Source organism: Mesoplodon mirus (assembly GCF_964341445.2).
Source record: "Mesoplodon mirus genome assembly, chromosome: 2".
Lineage (NCBI taxonomy): Eukaryota > Metazoa > Chordata > Mammalia > Artiodactyla > Ziphiidae > Mesoplodon > Mesoplodon mirus.
In genome coordinates, this window is record NC_138977.1 from 99,100,904 (window position 1) to 99,117,963 (window position 17,060).

The following is a 17,060-nucleotide window of genomic DNA, read 5'->3' on the forward strand; positions in this document are numbered from 1 at the left end:
TGGTGGCTCACTTGTAAGGAGAATTTCCACATTCAGAATAATCTTTGTATGAAGTTTATATAAAACATAAAGGTACAAAGTTTGAATAAAAACAAAAAATAGAAAACCTGGATATTTATGAATTTTTTAAGGTGAGCTAACAATGTGGGAGACAACTAAATGTAGTAACTTCCATCCTAAAACAAAAATCAATGTGTATGATCTATACAGTTGAAAAAGATGTCAATTAGAAACATATATCTTTGTTTTCAACTAAAAACTTTCCCATGCACATGTTATGCTTTCACTACTTATGCATATATCCATAAAAATCAAGGCCATTGATTTGTGTCATTTAAAATTTTCCATAAATGGTATCATACTGTATAGATACATTTGCCACTTACATTTTTTTAAACCTAATATTAGATTTTTGAGAAGTATCTATGTTTGTGACTATAAATCTAGAACACTGATTTTCTACTCCTCTTTTGAATATCATTCCATAAATATCAACCATTATTTATGTATTCCCCTACTGTTGGAAGTTAGGTCTTTAATAATTTTCAAGAAACCTAGGAAGAAAAGAGGAATTGACAGTCATAGACAGTTTCTCGATTCTGCTCCAACATGTTGGCACACCGATGTGTTGGGCTACCATACGTTCTAAGCTTCACAAAAGTGGTTTTGATGGAGGCAAACTATCATAGAGTGGAAATGGAGTTTTGAATCTTAGAACAAAGACAGAAATGAGATAGTGGACAAACCAAGGAACATGGCAGGTATGGAACTCACAGGACTGTAACAGAGCCACATAATGTAGTTTCAGTGCAGAAGTTTTCATGAGCGTATTTCTTTTTCATGGCTCTACTATCTCTTTTGGGCTGCTATCGGGTATAGTAATTCTGAATACTTATTTTCCATCTGTGTATAACAGGTTCTATTCATGCAAAACCTTTCAGTGATCAAACTTCTTGATCTCCTTAAGCCATTCAATATGAATATAAATCCAGTGACTATCCTCATTCTTTTAGATTTTCCACTAAATATATGGTACACATATGTGGCTGTCCATCAGAATTAACTGGGGATCTTTATGAAATTACATACTTTTATGAACTCAACCTTCGAAATTCTGATAAAGGATTTATAGGACAGAGGAATTGTATTTTTTTAATAAAAATTCTTCAGTGATTCAAATAAATTTCAGTTGTGATACCACTTTCCTAAGTGTATAACTTAATTTTTATATAGAGTATTCCCTGGCAAGAGTTGTAAAAATATTAACCTAAAAACATTATGTGGGGTAGAAAAACGAAAAGCTTTACCTTGAAATCTTTGGCCCAAATTAAGTTGATATGCTTCAACTGAAAATGTACATAGTTGAAAATGTACAACTGAAAATGTACATAGCTAAGAAAGGTGCAAACACTATTGACAAACTGATTTACACCTCACAGAAAAGATAAAATGCTTTACCTGTGGATTAGAAAACCCAAATAATTAAGTTATCTTATTCATTGCATGTGTGGAGGATATTTAGTACATTATTAAAATCATGCTTCATAGAAACAGGCCCTTATAAACTTTGTAATTGGTTATGCATAATTGCAACTTATGGCTTTTCTATTGTGTTTCCAGCACAGTGATGCGGTCCATGACCTTCTACTGGATGTGATCACATGGGTTGGAATTTTGCTGTCCCTTGTTTGTCTCCTGATTTGCATCTTCACATTTTGCTTTTTCCGTGGGCTCCAGAGTGACCGTAACACCATCCATAAGAACCTCTGCATCAGCCTTTTTGTAGCAGAACTGCTCTTCTTGATTGGGATCAACCGAACAGATCAACCAGTAAGCAATTTATTTTGGTATTAGAAAAGAATTTCTCCACTTCCAGCTTTCCAATACACAAAATATTCTTGCTTGAAAGTATCCTCTCTTCCAGTTGTCTAAGATAGTTACTAATTTTGAGATCTTATTCAGTATTCCCTTTTTCATATCCATTGTCATAAAGAAGCAGTGAATATATGGATGTATGAATGTACATTTCTTCAGAAATTCTGTTCAGAAACTTGCCTTTCTAAACAACTGTGTTTCTTCATTAGTCTTTTTCTTTAATTTTTTAAATCACACAGCTGAATATTGAGAAAACTTAAATCATTTGGGGAATGGAGGAGTATCTTTTCTAACATGTAATTGTTATTCTTTGAAGTTTATAATATATATATTTTTTAAAAAACTGGAAATTATATTGAAAACTGTATGTCTAACATGAGTTGGGTTTTTGTTTTAATCTTTTTTTTTAACATCTTTATTGGAGTATAATTACTTTACAATGGCGTGTTTGTTTCTGCTTTATAACAAAGTAAATCAGCTATACATATACTTATATCCCCATATCTCCTCCTTCTTGCATCTCCCTCTCACCCTCCCTATCCTACCCCTCTAGGTGGTCACAAAGCACTGAGCTGATCTCCTTGTGATATGCGGCTGCTTCCCATTAGCTATTTATTTTATATTTGGTAGTATATATAAGTACATGCCACTTTCTCATTTCGTCCCAGATTACCCTTCCCCCTCCCTGTGTCCTCAAGTCCATTCACAACATCTGCATCTTTTTTCCTGTCCTATTCCTAGGTTCTTCAGAAGTTTTTTTTTTTTTTAGATTCCATATACGTGTGTTAACATACGGTATTTGTTTTTCTCTTTCTGACTTACTTCACTCTGTATGACAGACTCTAGGTCCATCCACCTCATTACAAATAACTCAATTTCATTTCTTTTTATGGCTGAGTAATATTCCATTGTATATATGTGCCACATCTTCTTTATCCATTCATCTGTCGAGGGACACTTAGGTTGTTTCCATGTCCTGTCTATTGTAAATAGAGCTGCAATGAGCATGACACTTTTTGAACTATGGTTCTCTCAGGGTATATGCCAGTAGTGGGATTGCTGGGTCACATGGTAGTTCTATTTTTAGATTTTTAAGTAACCTCCATACTGTTCTCCATAGTGGCTATATCAATTTACATTCCCACCATTAGTGCAAGAGGGTTCCCTTTCCTCCATACTGTCTCCAGCATTTATTATTTCTAGATGTTTTGGTGATGGCCATTCTGACTGCTGTGAGGTGATACCTCATTGTAGCTTTGATTTGCATTTCTCTAATGATTAAGGATGGTGAGCGTCCTTTCATGTGTTTGTTGGCAATCTGTATATCTTCTTTGGAGATATGTCTATTTAGGTCTTTTGCCCATTTTTGGATTGGGTTGTTTGATTTTTTGATATTGAGATGCATGAGCTGCTTGTATATTTGGAGATTAATCCTTTGTCAGTTGCTTCATTTGCAAATATTTTCTCCCATTCTGAGGGTTGTCTTTTCGTCTTGCTTATGGTTTCCTTTGCTGTGCAAAAGCTTTGAAGTTTCATTAGGTCCCATTTTTTTAGTTTTGCTTTTTCTTTCCATTTCTGTAGGAGGTTGGTCAAAAAGGATCTCGCTGTGATTTATGTCATAGAGTGATCTGCCTGTGTTTTCCTCTAAGAGTTTGATAGTGTCTGGCCTTACATTTAGGTCTTTAATCCATTTTGAGTTTATTTTTGTGTACAGTATTATGGAATGTTCTAATTTCATTCTTTTACGTGTAGCTGTCCAGTTTTCCCAGCACCACTTACTGAAGAGGCTGTCTTTTCTCCATTGTATATTCTTGCCTCCTTTATCAAAAATAAGCTGATGATATGTGCATGGGTTTATCTCTGGGATTTCTATCCTGTTCTATTGATCTATATTTCTATTTTTGTGCCCATACCATACAGCCTTGTTTACTGTAGCTTTGTAGTATAGTAGTCTGAAGTCCAGGAGCCTGATTCCTCCAGGTCTGTTTTTCTTTCTCAAGATTGCTTTGACTATTCAGGGTCTTTTGTGTTTCCATACAAATTGTGAAACTTTTGTTCTAGTTCTGTGAAAAATGCCATTGGTAGTTTGATAGGATTGCATTGAATCTGTAGATTGCTTTGGATAGTATAGTCATTTTCACAATGTTGATTCTTCCAATCCAAGAATATGGTATATCTCTCCACCTCTTTGTATCATCTTTAATTTCTTTCATCAGTGTCTTATAGTTTTCTGCATAGAGGTCTTTTGTCTCTTAGGTAGGTTTATTCCTAGATATTTTATTCTTTTTATTGCAATGGTAAATTAGAGTGTTTCCTTAATTTCTCTTTTAGATTTTTCACCATTAGTGTATAGGAATGCAAGAGATTTCTGTGCATTAAATTTGTAACCTGCTACTTTACCAAATTCATTGATTAGCTCTAGCTTTCTGGTAGCATCGTTAGGATTCTCTACGTATAGGATCATGTCATCTGCAAGCAATGACAGCTTTACTTCTTCTTTTCCAATTTGGGTTCCTTTTATGTCTTTTTCTTCTCTGATTGCTATGGCTAAAACTTCCAAAACTATGTGAATAATAGTGGTGAGAATGGACAACCTTGTCTTGTTCCTGATCTTAGTGGAAATGTTTTCAATTTTTCGCCATTGAGAACAATGTTTGCTGTAGGTTTGTCATATATGGCCTTAATTATGTTGAGATAGGTTCCCTCTATGCCTACTTTCTGGAGAGTTTTTATCATAAATGGGTTTTGAATTTTTTCAAAAGCTTTTTCTCCATCTATTGAGATGATCATATGGTTTTTCCCTTCAATTTGTTAATATGGTTTATCTTCCCTTCAATTTGTTGATATGGTTTATCACACTGATTGATTTGCTAATATTGAAGAATCCTTGCATTCCTGGTATAAACCCCACTGGATCATGGTGTACAACACTGTAATATGCTGCTGGATACTGTTTGCTAGTGTTTTGTTGAGGATTTTTGCATCCATGTTCATCAGTGATATTGGCCTGTAGTTTTCTTTGTTTGTGACATCTTTGTTTGGTTTTGGTATCAGGGTGATGGTGGCCTCATAGAATGTGATTGAGAATATTCCTCCCTCTGCTATATTTTGGAAGAGTTTGAGAATGATAGATGTTAACTTTTCTCTAAATGTTTGATAGAATTTGCCAGTAAAGCCATCTGGTCCTGGGGTTTTGTTTGTTGGAAGATTTTTAATCACAGTCTCAATTTCAGTGCTTGTGATTGGTCTGTTTATACTATCTATCTCTTCCCAGTTCAGTCTCAGAAGGTTGTGCTTTTCTAAGAATTTGTCCATTTCTTCCAGGTTGTCCATTGTATTGGCATAAAATTGCTTGTAGTAATCTCTCATGATCCTTTGTGTTTCTGCTTGTCAGTTGCTACTTCTCCTTTTTCATTTCTAATTCTATTGATTTGAGTCTTCTCCCTTTTTTTCTTGATGAGTCTGGTTAATGGTTTATCAATTTTGTTTATCTTCTCAAAGAAGCAGCTTTTAGTTTTATTGATCTTTGCTACTGTTCCCTTCATTTCTTTTTCAGTTATTTCTGATCTGATTTTATGATTTTGTTCCTCCTGCTAACTTTGTGGTCTTTTTGTTCTTTCTCTAATTGCTTTAGGTGTAAGGTTAGGTTGCTTATTTGAGATGTTTCCTGGTTCTTGAGGTAGGATTGTAATGTTATATACTTCCTTCTTAGAACTGCTTTTGCTGCATCCCATAGGTTCTGGGTCATTGTGTTTTCATTGTCATTGTTTCTAGGTATTTTTTGATTTCCTCTTTGATTTCTTCAATGATCTCTTGGTTATTAAGTAGTGTAGTGTTTAGCCTCCATGTGTTTGTATTTTTTTTAAGATTTTTTTGCTGTAATTGATATATAGTCTCGTAGCTTCGTGGACGGAAAAGATACTTGATACAACTTCAATTTTCTTAAATTTACCAAGGCTTTTTTGTGATCCAAGATATGATCTATCCTGGAGAATGTCCCATGAGCGTTTGAGAAGAAAGTGTATTCTGTTGTTTTTGGGTGGAATGTCCTATAAATATCAGTTAAATCCATCTTGTTTAATATATCATTTATAGCTTGTGTTTCCTCATTTATTTTCATTTTGAGTGATCTGTCCATAGGTAAAAGTGTCGTGTTAAAGTCCCGTACTATGATTCGGTTACTGTCGATTTCCCCTTTTATGGCTGTTAGCATTTGCCTTATTTATTGAGGTGTTCCTATGCTGGGTGCATAAATATTTACAATTGTTATATCTTCTTCTTGTATTGATGCTTTGATCATTATATAGTGTCTTTCTTTGTCTCTTGTAATAGTCTTTGTTTTAAAGTCTATTTTTTTCTGATATGAGAATTGCAACTCCAGCTTTCTTTTGATTTCCATTTGCATGGAATATTTTTTTCCATCCCTCACTTTTAGTCACTAGGTCTGAGGTGGGTGTCTTTTAGACAGCATATATATTGGTCTTGCTTTTGTATCCATTCAGCCAGTCTATGTCTTTTGGTTGGAGCATTTAATCCATTTACATTTAAAGTATTATTGATATGTATGTCCTATTGCCATTTTCTTAATTATTTTGTGTTTGTTATTGTAGTTATTTTCCTTCTCTTACATTTCCCCCCTAGAGAAGTTCCTTTAGCATTTGTTGGTGGTTTAGTGGTGCAGAATTTTCTTAGCTTTTGCTTGTCTGTAATGGTTTTAATTTCTCCATCAAATCTGAATGAGATCCTTGCTGGGTAGAGTAATCTTGGTTGTAGGTTTTTCCCTTTTATCACTTTAAATATATCCTGCCACTCCCTTCTGGATTGCAGAGTTTCAGCTGTTAACCTTATAGAATTCCCTGTTATGTTATTTGTTGTTTTTCCCTTGCTGCTTTTAATATATTTCTTTGTATTTAATTTTTGATAGTTTGATTAATATGGGTCTTGGTGTGTTTCTCTTTGGGTTTATTATGTATGGGACTCTCTGCACTTACTGGAGTTGATTGATTATTTCATTTCCCATATTAAGGAAATTTTCAACTATAATCTCTTCAAATATTTTCTTAGTCCCTTTCTTTTTCTTTTCTTCTTCTGGGACCCCTAAAATTTGAATGTTGGTGCATTTAATGTTGTCCCAGAGTTGTCTAAGACTGTCCTTACTTGTGTTCATTCTTTTTTCTTTATTCTGCTCTGCAGTAGTTATTTCCACTATTTTATCTTCCAGTGTGCTTATCAGTTCTTCTGCCTCAGTTAAAATGCTATTGATTCCTTCTAGATAATTTTTAATTTCATTTATTGTGTTGTTGATCATTGTTTGTTTGCCCTTTAGTTCTTTTAGGTCCTTGTTAAATGTTTCTTGTATTTTCTCCATTCTTTTTCCAAGATTTTGGATTATTTTTACTAGGATTACTCTGAATTATTTTTCAGGTAGACTGCCTATTTCCTCTTTGTTTGTTTGGTCTGGTGATTTTTACCTTGCCTCTTTATCTGCTGCATATTTCTCTGTCTTCTCATTTTGCTTAATTTACTGTGTTTGGGGTCTCCTTTTTGCAGGCTGCATGTTCATAGTTCCTGTTGTTTTTGGTGTCTGCCCCCAGTGTCCTGGGTTAGTTCAGTGAGTTGTGTGGGCTTCCTGGTGGAGGAGACTAGTGCCTGTGTTCTAGTGGATGAGGCTGGATCTTGTCTTTCTGATGGGCAGGACCTTGTCCAGTGGTGTGTTTTGGGGTGTCTGTGACCTTATTATGATTTTCGGCAGCCTCTCTGCTAATGGGTGGGGTTGTGTTGCTAGTTGTTTGGCATAGAGTGTCCAACACTGTAGCTTGCTGGTCGTTGAGTGGATCTGGGTCTTAGTATTGAGATAGAGATCTCTGGTAGATTTTCACCCTTTGATATTACATGGAGCCGGGAAGTCTCTGGTGGACCAATGTCCTGAACTTGGCTCTCTCACCTCAGAGGCACAGGTCTGACACCCGGCCAGAGCACCAAGACCCTGACAGCCAAACGGCTCCCAAAAAAAGGGGAGGGAAATAAATAAATAAATAAATAAATAAATAAATAAATAAATAAAATAACATTATTAAAATAAAAATAATTATTAAAAATAAAAAAAATTAAAATATAATAAAAAAAGAAAGAAAGAAGGAAGAGAGCAACCAAACCAAAAAACAAATCCACCAGTGATAACAAGCACTAAAAACTATACTTAGAAAAAGAAAAACAAACAATAAACAAAAAATGGACAAACAGAACCCTAGGATAAATGGTAAAAGCAAAGCTGTACAGACAATATCACACAAAGAAGCATACATATGCACACTCACAAAAAGAGAAAAAGGAAAAATATATATATTAAAAAAGGAAGAAAGCAACCAAATCAATAAACAAATCTACCAATGATAAACTCTAAATACTAAACTAAGATAAACATAAAACCAGAAGCAAATTAGATTCAGAAAGCAAACCCCAAGTCTATAGTTGCTCCCAAAGTCCACCACCTCAGTTTTGTGATGACTCGTTGTCTATTCATGTATTCCACAGATGCAGGGTACATCAAGTTGATTGTGAAGTTTTAATCTGCTTCTCCTGAGGCTGCTGGGAGAGATTTCCTTTTCTCTTCTTTGTTCGCACAGCTCCTGGGGTTCAACTTTGGATTTGGCCCCGCCTCTGCATATAAGTTGCCTGAGGGTGTCTGTTCTTAGCACCCACAAGACGGTGTTAAAGGAGCAGCTGATTAGGGGGCTCTGGCTCACTCAGGCTGGGCAAAGCAGAGGTATGGAATGTGCGGTGAGCCTGCGGTGATAGAGTCTGGAGTGATGTTGCAACAGCCTGAGGAGTGCCATGTGTTCTCCTGGGGAAGTTTTCCCTGTTTCACGGGACTCTGGCAGTGGCTTCCGGGAGGGGAGGTGTGGATAGTGACCTGGTCTTGCACATAGGCTTTTTGATGGCTGCGGGAGCAGCCTTAGTGTTGCATGCCTGTCTCTGGGATCCATGCTGGTAGCTGCAAATCACGACAGTCTCTGGAGCTCATTTAGGTGGTGGTCTGAATCCCCTCTTCTCGCACACCCTGAAACAATGGTCTCTTGTCTCTTAGGCAGTTCCAAACATTTTCCCAGACTCCCTCCAGCCTAGGTGTGGTGCACTATCCCCCTTCAGGCCCTGTTTATGCAGCCAACCCCAGTCCTCTCCCTGAGATCTGACCTGCAAAGCCCGAGGCTCAGCTCCCAACCCCCACCCACAGCAGCGGGTGAGCAGACACGCCTCTCAGGCTGGTGAGTGCTGGTTGGCAGCAATCCTCTGTGCAGGAATCTCTCTGCTTTGCCCTCCACACCCCTGTTGCTGTGCTCTCCTCCGTGGCTCCAAAGCTTCCCCCCCTCAGCCACACACAGTCTCCGCCCACGAAGGGGCTTCCTAGTGTGTGGAAACTTTTCCTCCTTCACAGCTCCCTCCCAGAGGTGCAAGTCCCATCCCTATTATTTTTTCTCTGTTTTTTCTTTTTTCTTTTGCCCTACCCAGGTATGTGGGGAGTTTCTTGCCTTGTGGGAAGTCTGAGTTCTTCTGCCAGCATTCAGTAGGCATTCTGTAGGAGTTGTTCCACATGTAGATCTATTTTTGCTGTGCTTGTGGGGAAGAAGGTTATCTCCACGTCTTACTCCTCCACCATCTTGAAGGTCTCCTAACATGAGTTTTTCTAATTGACCTATTTTGGAAAATAGTTCAAACTCAATGTCATTTTTATAATTTATATACTCTTCCCAAATTTTGTTTTACACTTTATATTTTCTCAAGTTCTGTTTACATCTTTAAGTGCTAACTTTGTAGTTTATACTTTACTACTAACCACATTTAGCCATATCAAGAAAGGAAGGGAAGGAGGGAGAGAGATGGGGAGAGAGGGAGGGAGAGAGTGAGGGAGGAAAGGAAGGAGGGAAGGAAAGAAATAGGAAAAATGAATAGCACTAGCCAACTGTTCTTGATAAACCCAAACAGAAAATATGATCAACAGACAATACCTAATATATTAAACAGACTTTATGCAATTTGTAATTTTTGTGAGGCCCTTTCTACTAACTTAAGATTCATGCACATAATGCAAGTTGGTTCTCATGAGTAAAACTGCAAATGAAAATTTTCATTTTTTAGAAGACTTGTAGGCATAATAAATAATTCATTCATTTAATGCTGTTCTCTGGTATGTGTCCATATGTATACAGTACGTTACAGTGAAAATGCAGTTGGATTCATGTTTGTGATTATACATTCATGATTAATGGCTGTGAAGGGTACAATTATGGTGATTATACTTTTAACTGGTTATCATATACAAATGTGACAGTTTTTCCCATAAATGCATACAGATGAATAAGCAATCAAAGTGTGCATTTTTTCTCCAAAAACGTAAAGCCTTCTGATAACAAAAATTAATAGTTGAAGTTCTAACTCTACAAAGCAAGAAATGGAAAACGATGTTATTTCCCAAGAAGAAATCATTTCATTCTCTTTTTAACCTGCAATTCAAATGCTCTGTGATTTCTTTTCATTTAGAAACCTTATTCTTATTTTTCCTTCTTGATGTTACATATGGTATGATAAACTTCTCCAAATGTTGCATACTGCACAAAACTTCTGACATATAGCATAAAGGACAATGATTGATATCAAAAATTTGGGGGCTTCCTCCCTGGTGGCGCAGTGGTTGAGAGTCTGCCTGCCGATGCAGGGGACACAGGTTCGTGCCCCAGTCTGGGAGGATCCCACATGCCGTGGAGCGGCTGGGCCCATGAGCCATGGCCGCTGAGCCTGTGCATCCGGAGCCTGTGCTCCACAACGGGAGAGGCCACAGCAGTGAGAGGCCCGCATACCACAAAAAAAAAAAAAAAAAAAAAATTGGGTTGAGTACAGCTCAGCCCAACTTGTCTTTACTCTTTTTGCTGTATATGTGTTCTCTTCCTGCCTGTTATGTGGCAGTCAGGCTCTGCTTTCTCTTTCTAGCCCCTTTGACACTTGACTGCCTCATCTCCCCTTCATCGTCATCTCTCTAATCCAAGGAAATAGACCTGCCCTTCGTCTCGTTTCTCAAGGATCATACTCGTCATTGAATCCATACTAATAAGTTAATTTCTATAAATTTGTTGCCTTTTCTAGTAGGAACTGTAGATTTTAGTTAGGACTTCTTATAAAAAATGAAGACCTCCCCTCCAAAGGAGTGAGAATTTCAGGAACTGACATAAGAAAATTAATATATGGTCAGCTGAAACTTATAGTACCTTAGAAAATATGCCAAAGTAAGGGCTAGCTGCCTTTTGTGACCAAGCTTGTACAGACCAACATTTAGTAAAATAACAAAAAATGAGAGAATGAAAGCACTCCTGGAACACTTTATTTTAACCAGATCTACAATTACACCTATGCAGTATGAACTTCCCAATGTCATCTTAAATCCTTTCTGAAACAATGCAAGAACGAAATAAACAATAAATAATAATGAATTAATAATCTCATTATAAAACACTTTATTATATTTTTTATTTTAAGAGCTTTTATTCTCCTTGACTTTAGTGTTTCTCTTTCACTTACATTGAAGAACTTAATATGTTAATAAACACGGGATTATGACCAAGAAAAAAATTCATGAGATCTATTTTAAAACCTTTAGACTAATCTCAGTAATAATTATCAATAGGATCTTATTAGAACTTTTCCCTATATGTTATACTTTTTTCTTATTATAATGCTCTGCTGTCATCCATAGCCATTATTAATAAAATGTTAAATACAGTTTTCACAAATAAGTTATATTTAATTAGGTTTTAATGTCTGAATTTTAAGAATCTTGTCTCAATTATTTTTTTTGGAGACCTATCTTATTATTGCAGTCTTGATAAATATTTATTTTAATTTTATGGCAGTTGGTATTTCATTTGGTAGTTATTTGAGTGACTCATTTGTTCCTTTCCCTAGATTGCCTGTGCCGTTTTTGCTGCTCTCTTACATTTCTTCTTCTTGGCTGCCTTCACGTGGATGTTCCTGGAGGGAGTGCAGCTCTATATCATGCTGGTGGAGGTTTTTGAGAGTGAACATTCACGAAGGAAATACTTTTACCTGGTCGGCTATGGGATGCCTGCACTCATTGTGGCTGTGTCAGCTGCAGTAGACTATAGGAGTTATGGAACAGATAAAGTGTGAGTTTATGTTTTCTTTCCTTTTTTTCCTCCTTTAAAATCTAGTTGAAATTGAAACTTTGCATTTTCTCGGAAGCTAAGGTCTTTATATCACTTCATAGCAATAAACAAGAGAACTGTAGAAGCAAATGGAGAGAATTCAATTCATGGGTTGTACTTTTGTTATGATGTAAAGAGAGAAAAATATTCCTGAGATTGCACACCTACATCACAACCTTGAGTAATTATAAAAGGATGATACTTTTAATATCTTTCAGAGCATTGAGACATTTGTCAAATGAAGAGCTAGCTGTATTAAAGATGTGCATTCAGAGGACAGTGTAGTCCCTGACTTTAATGGCTTCTCTTCTTCCTGACATGTCAATTCTAGTCACTAGAAAGTAACTTGTATCATTAACAGAAAGGTAGAGTATATGAGCAGGGGCAGCTTGTGTTTTCCTTTTTTCCCCTAGGTGGCTATTGCGGTACAGTGATGAACTTTATTTTCAACATACCTTCAAATTGGTGAAACGTACCCATAGAGATGATCAGCATACTTATGGAAAGGAATTCAGTGAAAAATATTTCAGTAATCCACATCAATATAATAGTTGGGATCCTGAGAATGAATGAGTTTCAATAGAAAAAGTTTAGAAAGAAGACCAAGATAGATCTCTGATGAATACTCACATTTAGAACATAGATTGAGGAGGGAGAATAAAAATAAAGAAAGAAAAGAGATGACCAGAGCCTTAAAAGAGAACCATGGGGAAAGTGAGAAGAAAGTTTCAAGATGGTATTCTCTGTCCATTTATCCTTTGCAACAACTATTTTGGCAAAGTGCTGGAAGCAGAAGCCAAATTGGAAAGTGTGAAGAGATAAGTCAGTGGCAACAAAGTAGAGTCTTCAAGTGTTATCTACAGCCTGAAAAACTTTGATTGAGAAATAGTGAAAATATTAATTCATGGTAACAGTAATGAAGAAGGATTTTTAAAAATGAAGTCCCAAAATATCTAGGATGGGAAGAATCAAGTTGGTAAGAGGAGATTAGTAGAGAGAAAGTATCTTATGCCTCATTTGTATTAAATATATATATAGGCTGAATGAAAAGAAAAGGTCATAGGGGGGTAGAAAGATATAAGATTATACATAAGATGAGAAAAACCTTGATTTAGTACTGGAAATGGCCTTAGAATTCCCCTAGTCCAAGGCATTATATTCATAGATGAAAAAAAAATCAAGAACCAGATAAATTAATTGCCTTGTCCATGGTGATGGAGGTAGATAGTGGCAGATGTGTGATGAAATAAGTCAGGCTTATTTCCACTAAAACTAGGACGTTTTTGAAATAGTCAGATGACCCCTGTCTTCTGAGGTGTGAAGGAAATAACAGAAAAGATAAATGTGGAAGTGGAGGAATTTTTCCATCAAATAGGAGATACTGATTTTTGAGTGAATAGGTGAGGTCACACTGAGAGGACAGATTTGAAAAGCTTTGAAATGAGCACTATGGAAAATGTGTTAAGGAGCCAATTAGACATTAATAAAATGATTTCCAAGCAGTAGTGTAGGCTCAGATGAGGTTAGACAGCATCAATTGTACAGAAGTTAGTAAGCCAAATTTCATGACTTTTCACCAGCAGTCAGCAGCCTGAATATGCTGGTAATAAAGCAGCTTGTTTCCCAGAAGGATTCAGAAGTAGAGAACAAAAAGAGGACTCCAGAGTTATAGGGAGCATAGTTAAAATAGAATATACGTTGGTGTAGAAGCACAAACAATACGATTAAAAAAAGACCATCTCGCTTCTGTTGAATTTTTTTCTTGAGTACAGTGACAAGCTACATAAAACAATTTGTCTAAATGTAATGAATAGTAATTATTTTTTAATCTAACCTTTGTGAATTGTGGTTGAATCTGAGGTCATTTTGTGTATCCCAGTGGCAATCATGGACCAGATTAGGATTAGGTAAAAATATTGCCTGCATTTGCTCCTAAAGACATTTTAGGGGAGGGGGATTAGATCATAGAATTTAATAAAAAACACCTTTATTGATATAATTTGCATACCATAAAATTCACTCTTTTAAAGAATACAATTCAGTTGTTTTTAGTACATTCAATGTTAGGCATCCATCACCACTATCTAATTTTAGAATATTTTTATCCCCTCTAAAAGAAGCCCATTAGCAGTTACTGCCCTTAGATCATAGGATTTTATATTTTAATTAATGCATTTTATCTCTAATGTATTAAGTTGACTGATATTGTTATTTGTGACCAATACTGTAAATATTGTCCTTATATAGTTCAATTTTGCTCTCTTGCAGTTCTTGACTTGCTTTTATTTTTGTTTTATGTTGTTTTTTCTCTTTAGATATTTGCAAATTTTCTCTTACTGAACTGACAAATTGTTTGCTTTATGTTTTAGTCATTTATTTTGGAAGAGAGGTAATTTTCTGGATAGCATGAATCTATCTTTTCTTAGAATCAATACTATGTAGTCTCTTGTGACTTTGTTAAAGTTTTGGCTATCATTACTTTAATTTCCTGCACCCTAACTGGAAGATCTCATTTACTGACATTATCACTTTGTGAAAACAGAGGCTAATTTTTTTCCCAGGCATTGATTTAAAACAAGCCTTAATAATAGTTCAGTTTCACCATTATGATTTTTCCCAACACAAAGAGAAGCAAAACAGATACAGGTAAAATAAATGGTAAATGAAAGAGGGATAGAAAAGGATAGGGAAAATTGCACTAAAATTCTTTCACAGGTGGGCATAGAGCATTTAGTGTCTCATTTGTGCATTTTCAATGAATTGTCCAGAGAGAGACCTTCAAAATACATGGAAAAAAGATTTAACTTCTTCCTTTGGGAATTCATCCAACTCAACGTCTATACAGTGTTGTTTTGCCCATTGAGGAAGCAGGTGTTGAAAAAGAAACATTATTCAGTCATTTGTATTTACTTGATAAGCTGAAATGAGCAGATCATGTTTCTGTCAGGAGTTTAATCAAGATATTGTCTCAAATAAAAATATAAGCAATGAATTTTTATATACTGGAAGGATTTCTGCATATAGAATTATGTATCTTTTTCCTTATTATTAAATCTGTTTTTGTTTTCTGGTTTCTGTTACTATTGTTTATTTCTTTTATTTCAAATGGCATTTTCTACTTCCTGCTCATCACATTTGGGGGCTTTTTGGTTGGTTTGTTTGTTTTTGCCAGTGTTACCTTCTTATGTGCTACACTGATTTTTTTAAATACAAATATGTAAAGTCTACAGTCATAAATAAACTGGAATTAGCCAGAATTCAGAGACATATTGTCACTCATTTTCTGTAAATTCTTATTAAGCTTAATACAGTAAATTTTTATTTCTCAGAAGTCTATTTTGCTTATTTTTGGAATTTTGTTATTATTAAATTTTTACTTCTTAGTCTCAACCACTTGGATTACATCAAGACTAAAACCACTGAATACATAGTACAGTAATCCAAATAACAAATTTCTCTTTCTTTTCTCTCCTCTTAATGTATTTTATTATAATAACAATGAGGTTTTATTTCTGAAACCTTTAATAATAATAATAGCTTACATTTCTGAAAAGTAGAGAATCGTATCAATGGTAGGAGATAAAATTAGAGACAGAATTGTTTTTGTAGGTTAAATAAATGTTATTTTGATACAGATAGAGGTAACTATCATATTCCATTTGGCTGAAGGATTATGATGTGTTTTTCTATGAAATGTTATTAGGGCTGTTGAATTGATTATTATGTAGAAAACACATACACATAAAACATACATAATTTGATTTTGAGAAGTTGCTTAGTTTGCCATCAATTTGCAGTATTTATAAGAGAATCTCATTATTTTCTGATGTTATTTAATGAAATCTTTTTATCTGTGTTGACATTATTCTCGAGATAATTTACTTAGAATTACATTTAGTTACATTTAGTCACAATTATCAGACACTTAAAAAATCAGATTAAAGGTCCAATACAGTCATTAAAAAAAAAAATCAGCTAGTGGACCACAGGTCTAAATTGCACTGACTATGGGGTGTTTTCCATTTTCTCTCTGTTTTTCGATCTACCATTAGTCTCTTATACTGTTATTCATATGAACATTCAGTGAAGCCATCCATGCGGTTATAGCTCAAAGGGAGAGCATTTGACTTTGGTGAAGCCGTCCAATATGATACTGTCAAAAAATGAAGGCTGGCATTGACTTAATAATTCAAACACATTGATACGGAAATTCTGTGCTAAGTACTTTGATTTTATGACCTGAAACTAATCAGTTCATGTAAACTTTAATTGCCTCAATATTACCTCCAAAAATGCAAACTGTTTGAACAGTTAATTTTTATTCAAAGGGAAAAAAATTGCATTTAGAGTTTATAGCACTTTCCTTGAAATCTAACTTTGTGACAGAAAAAGCAGTGGTTAAAGTCATAGGTAGATTGGAAAAGGACTGGAAGTAGGTTCCAAGAAGAGGAGAAGGGAGGGTGCTGGGAAGGAGTAAAGCTCAGAGAATAGCCCAGAAATTAAAATGTGGGCTCAAAAATTAGTAAAAGTTTTCTGAAAGATGTTGATTAGGTCATGAACATTTATAATGGACCAGAAAGAACATCTTTGAGTTCTAAAAGCATAACTGAGCTTTTAAAAATAATTGAAATCAATTTTATGATCTGAAAATTATTATAAATCATCTGTTAAGTCTTAGATTTGTCTTCTTAGCTCACTAGCTTAACAACAGCTCCTAAAGGAGTAGTCTCTCCTCTGCTAGTTAAAGGCCCCCCAATTTCTTTATTGCCACTTAATTCTCTAACCAGCATAATCATTTGGGTAGAAAAGTGATTATTGATTTTTAAAATACTAGGTTATATTATTACCCAAGAAGGAGCTGAGCCAAGGAACATTAAACTTGATAGTATCTGAAAGGTATATGCATAGTTTTATTCAATAGATTTTGCAATGTCTAAGCACGTCATCCTACTCATAGAACATTATATATTC

General features: G+C 35.2%; 1 protein-coding gene across 22 annotated transcripts in view; it reads left to right on the plus strand.

The window, feature by feature from the left end:
* The window catches only part of ADGRL3 (adhesion G protein-coupled receptor L3), a 590,718-nt gene that overhangs the window by 478,351 nt on the left and 95,307 nt on the right, over positions 1–17,060 (plus strand). For all 22 annotated transcript variants that reach the window (XM_082611711.1, XM_082611707.1, XM_082611717.1 and 19 more), the window contains 2 exons: positions 1,621–1,830; positions 11,830–12,050. In XM_082611711.1, coding sequence (XP_082467837.1) covers positions 1,621–1,830; positions 11,830–12,050 — 431 coding nt within the window. The remainder of the gene's footprint in view (positions 1–1,620; positions 1,831–11,829; positions 12,051–17,060) is intronic.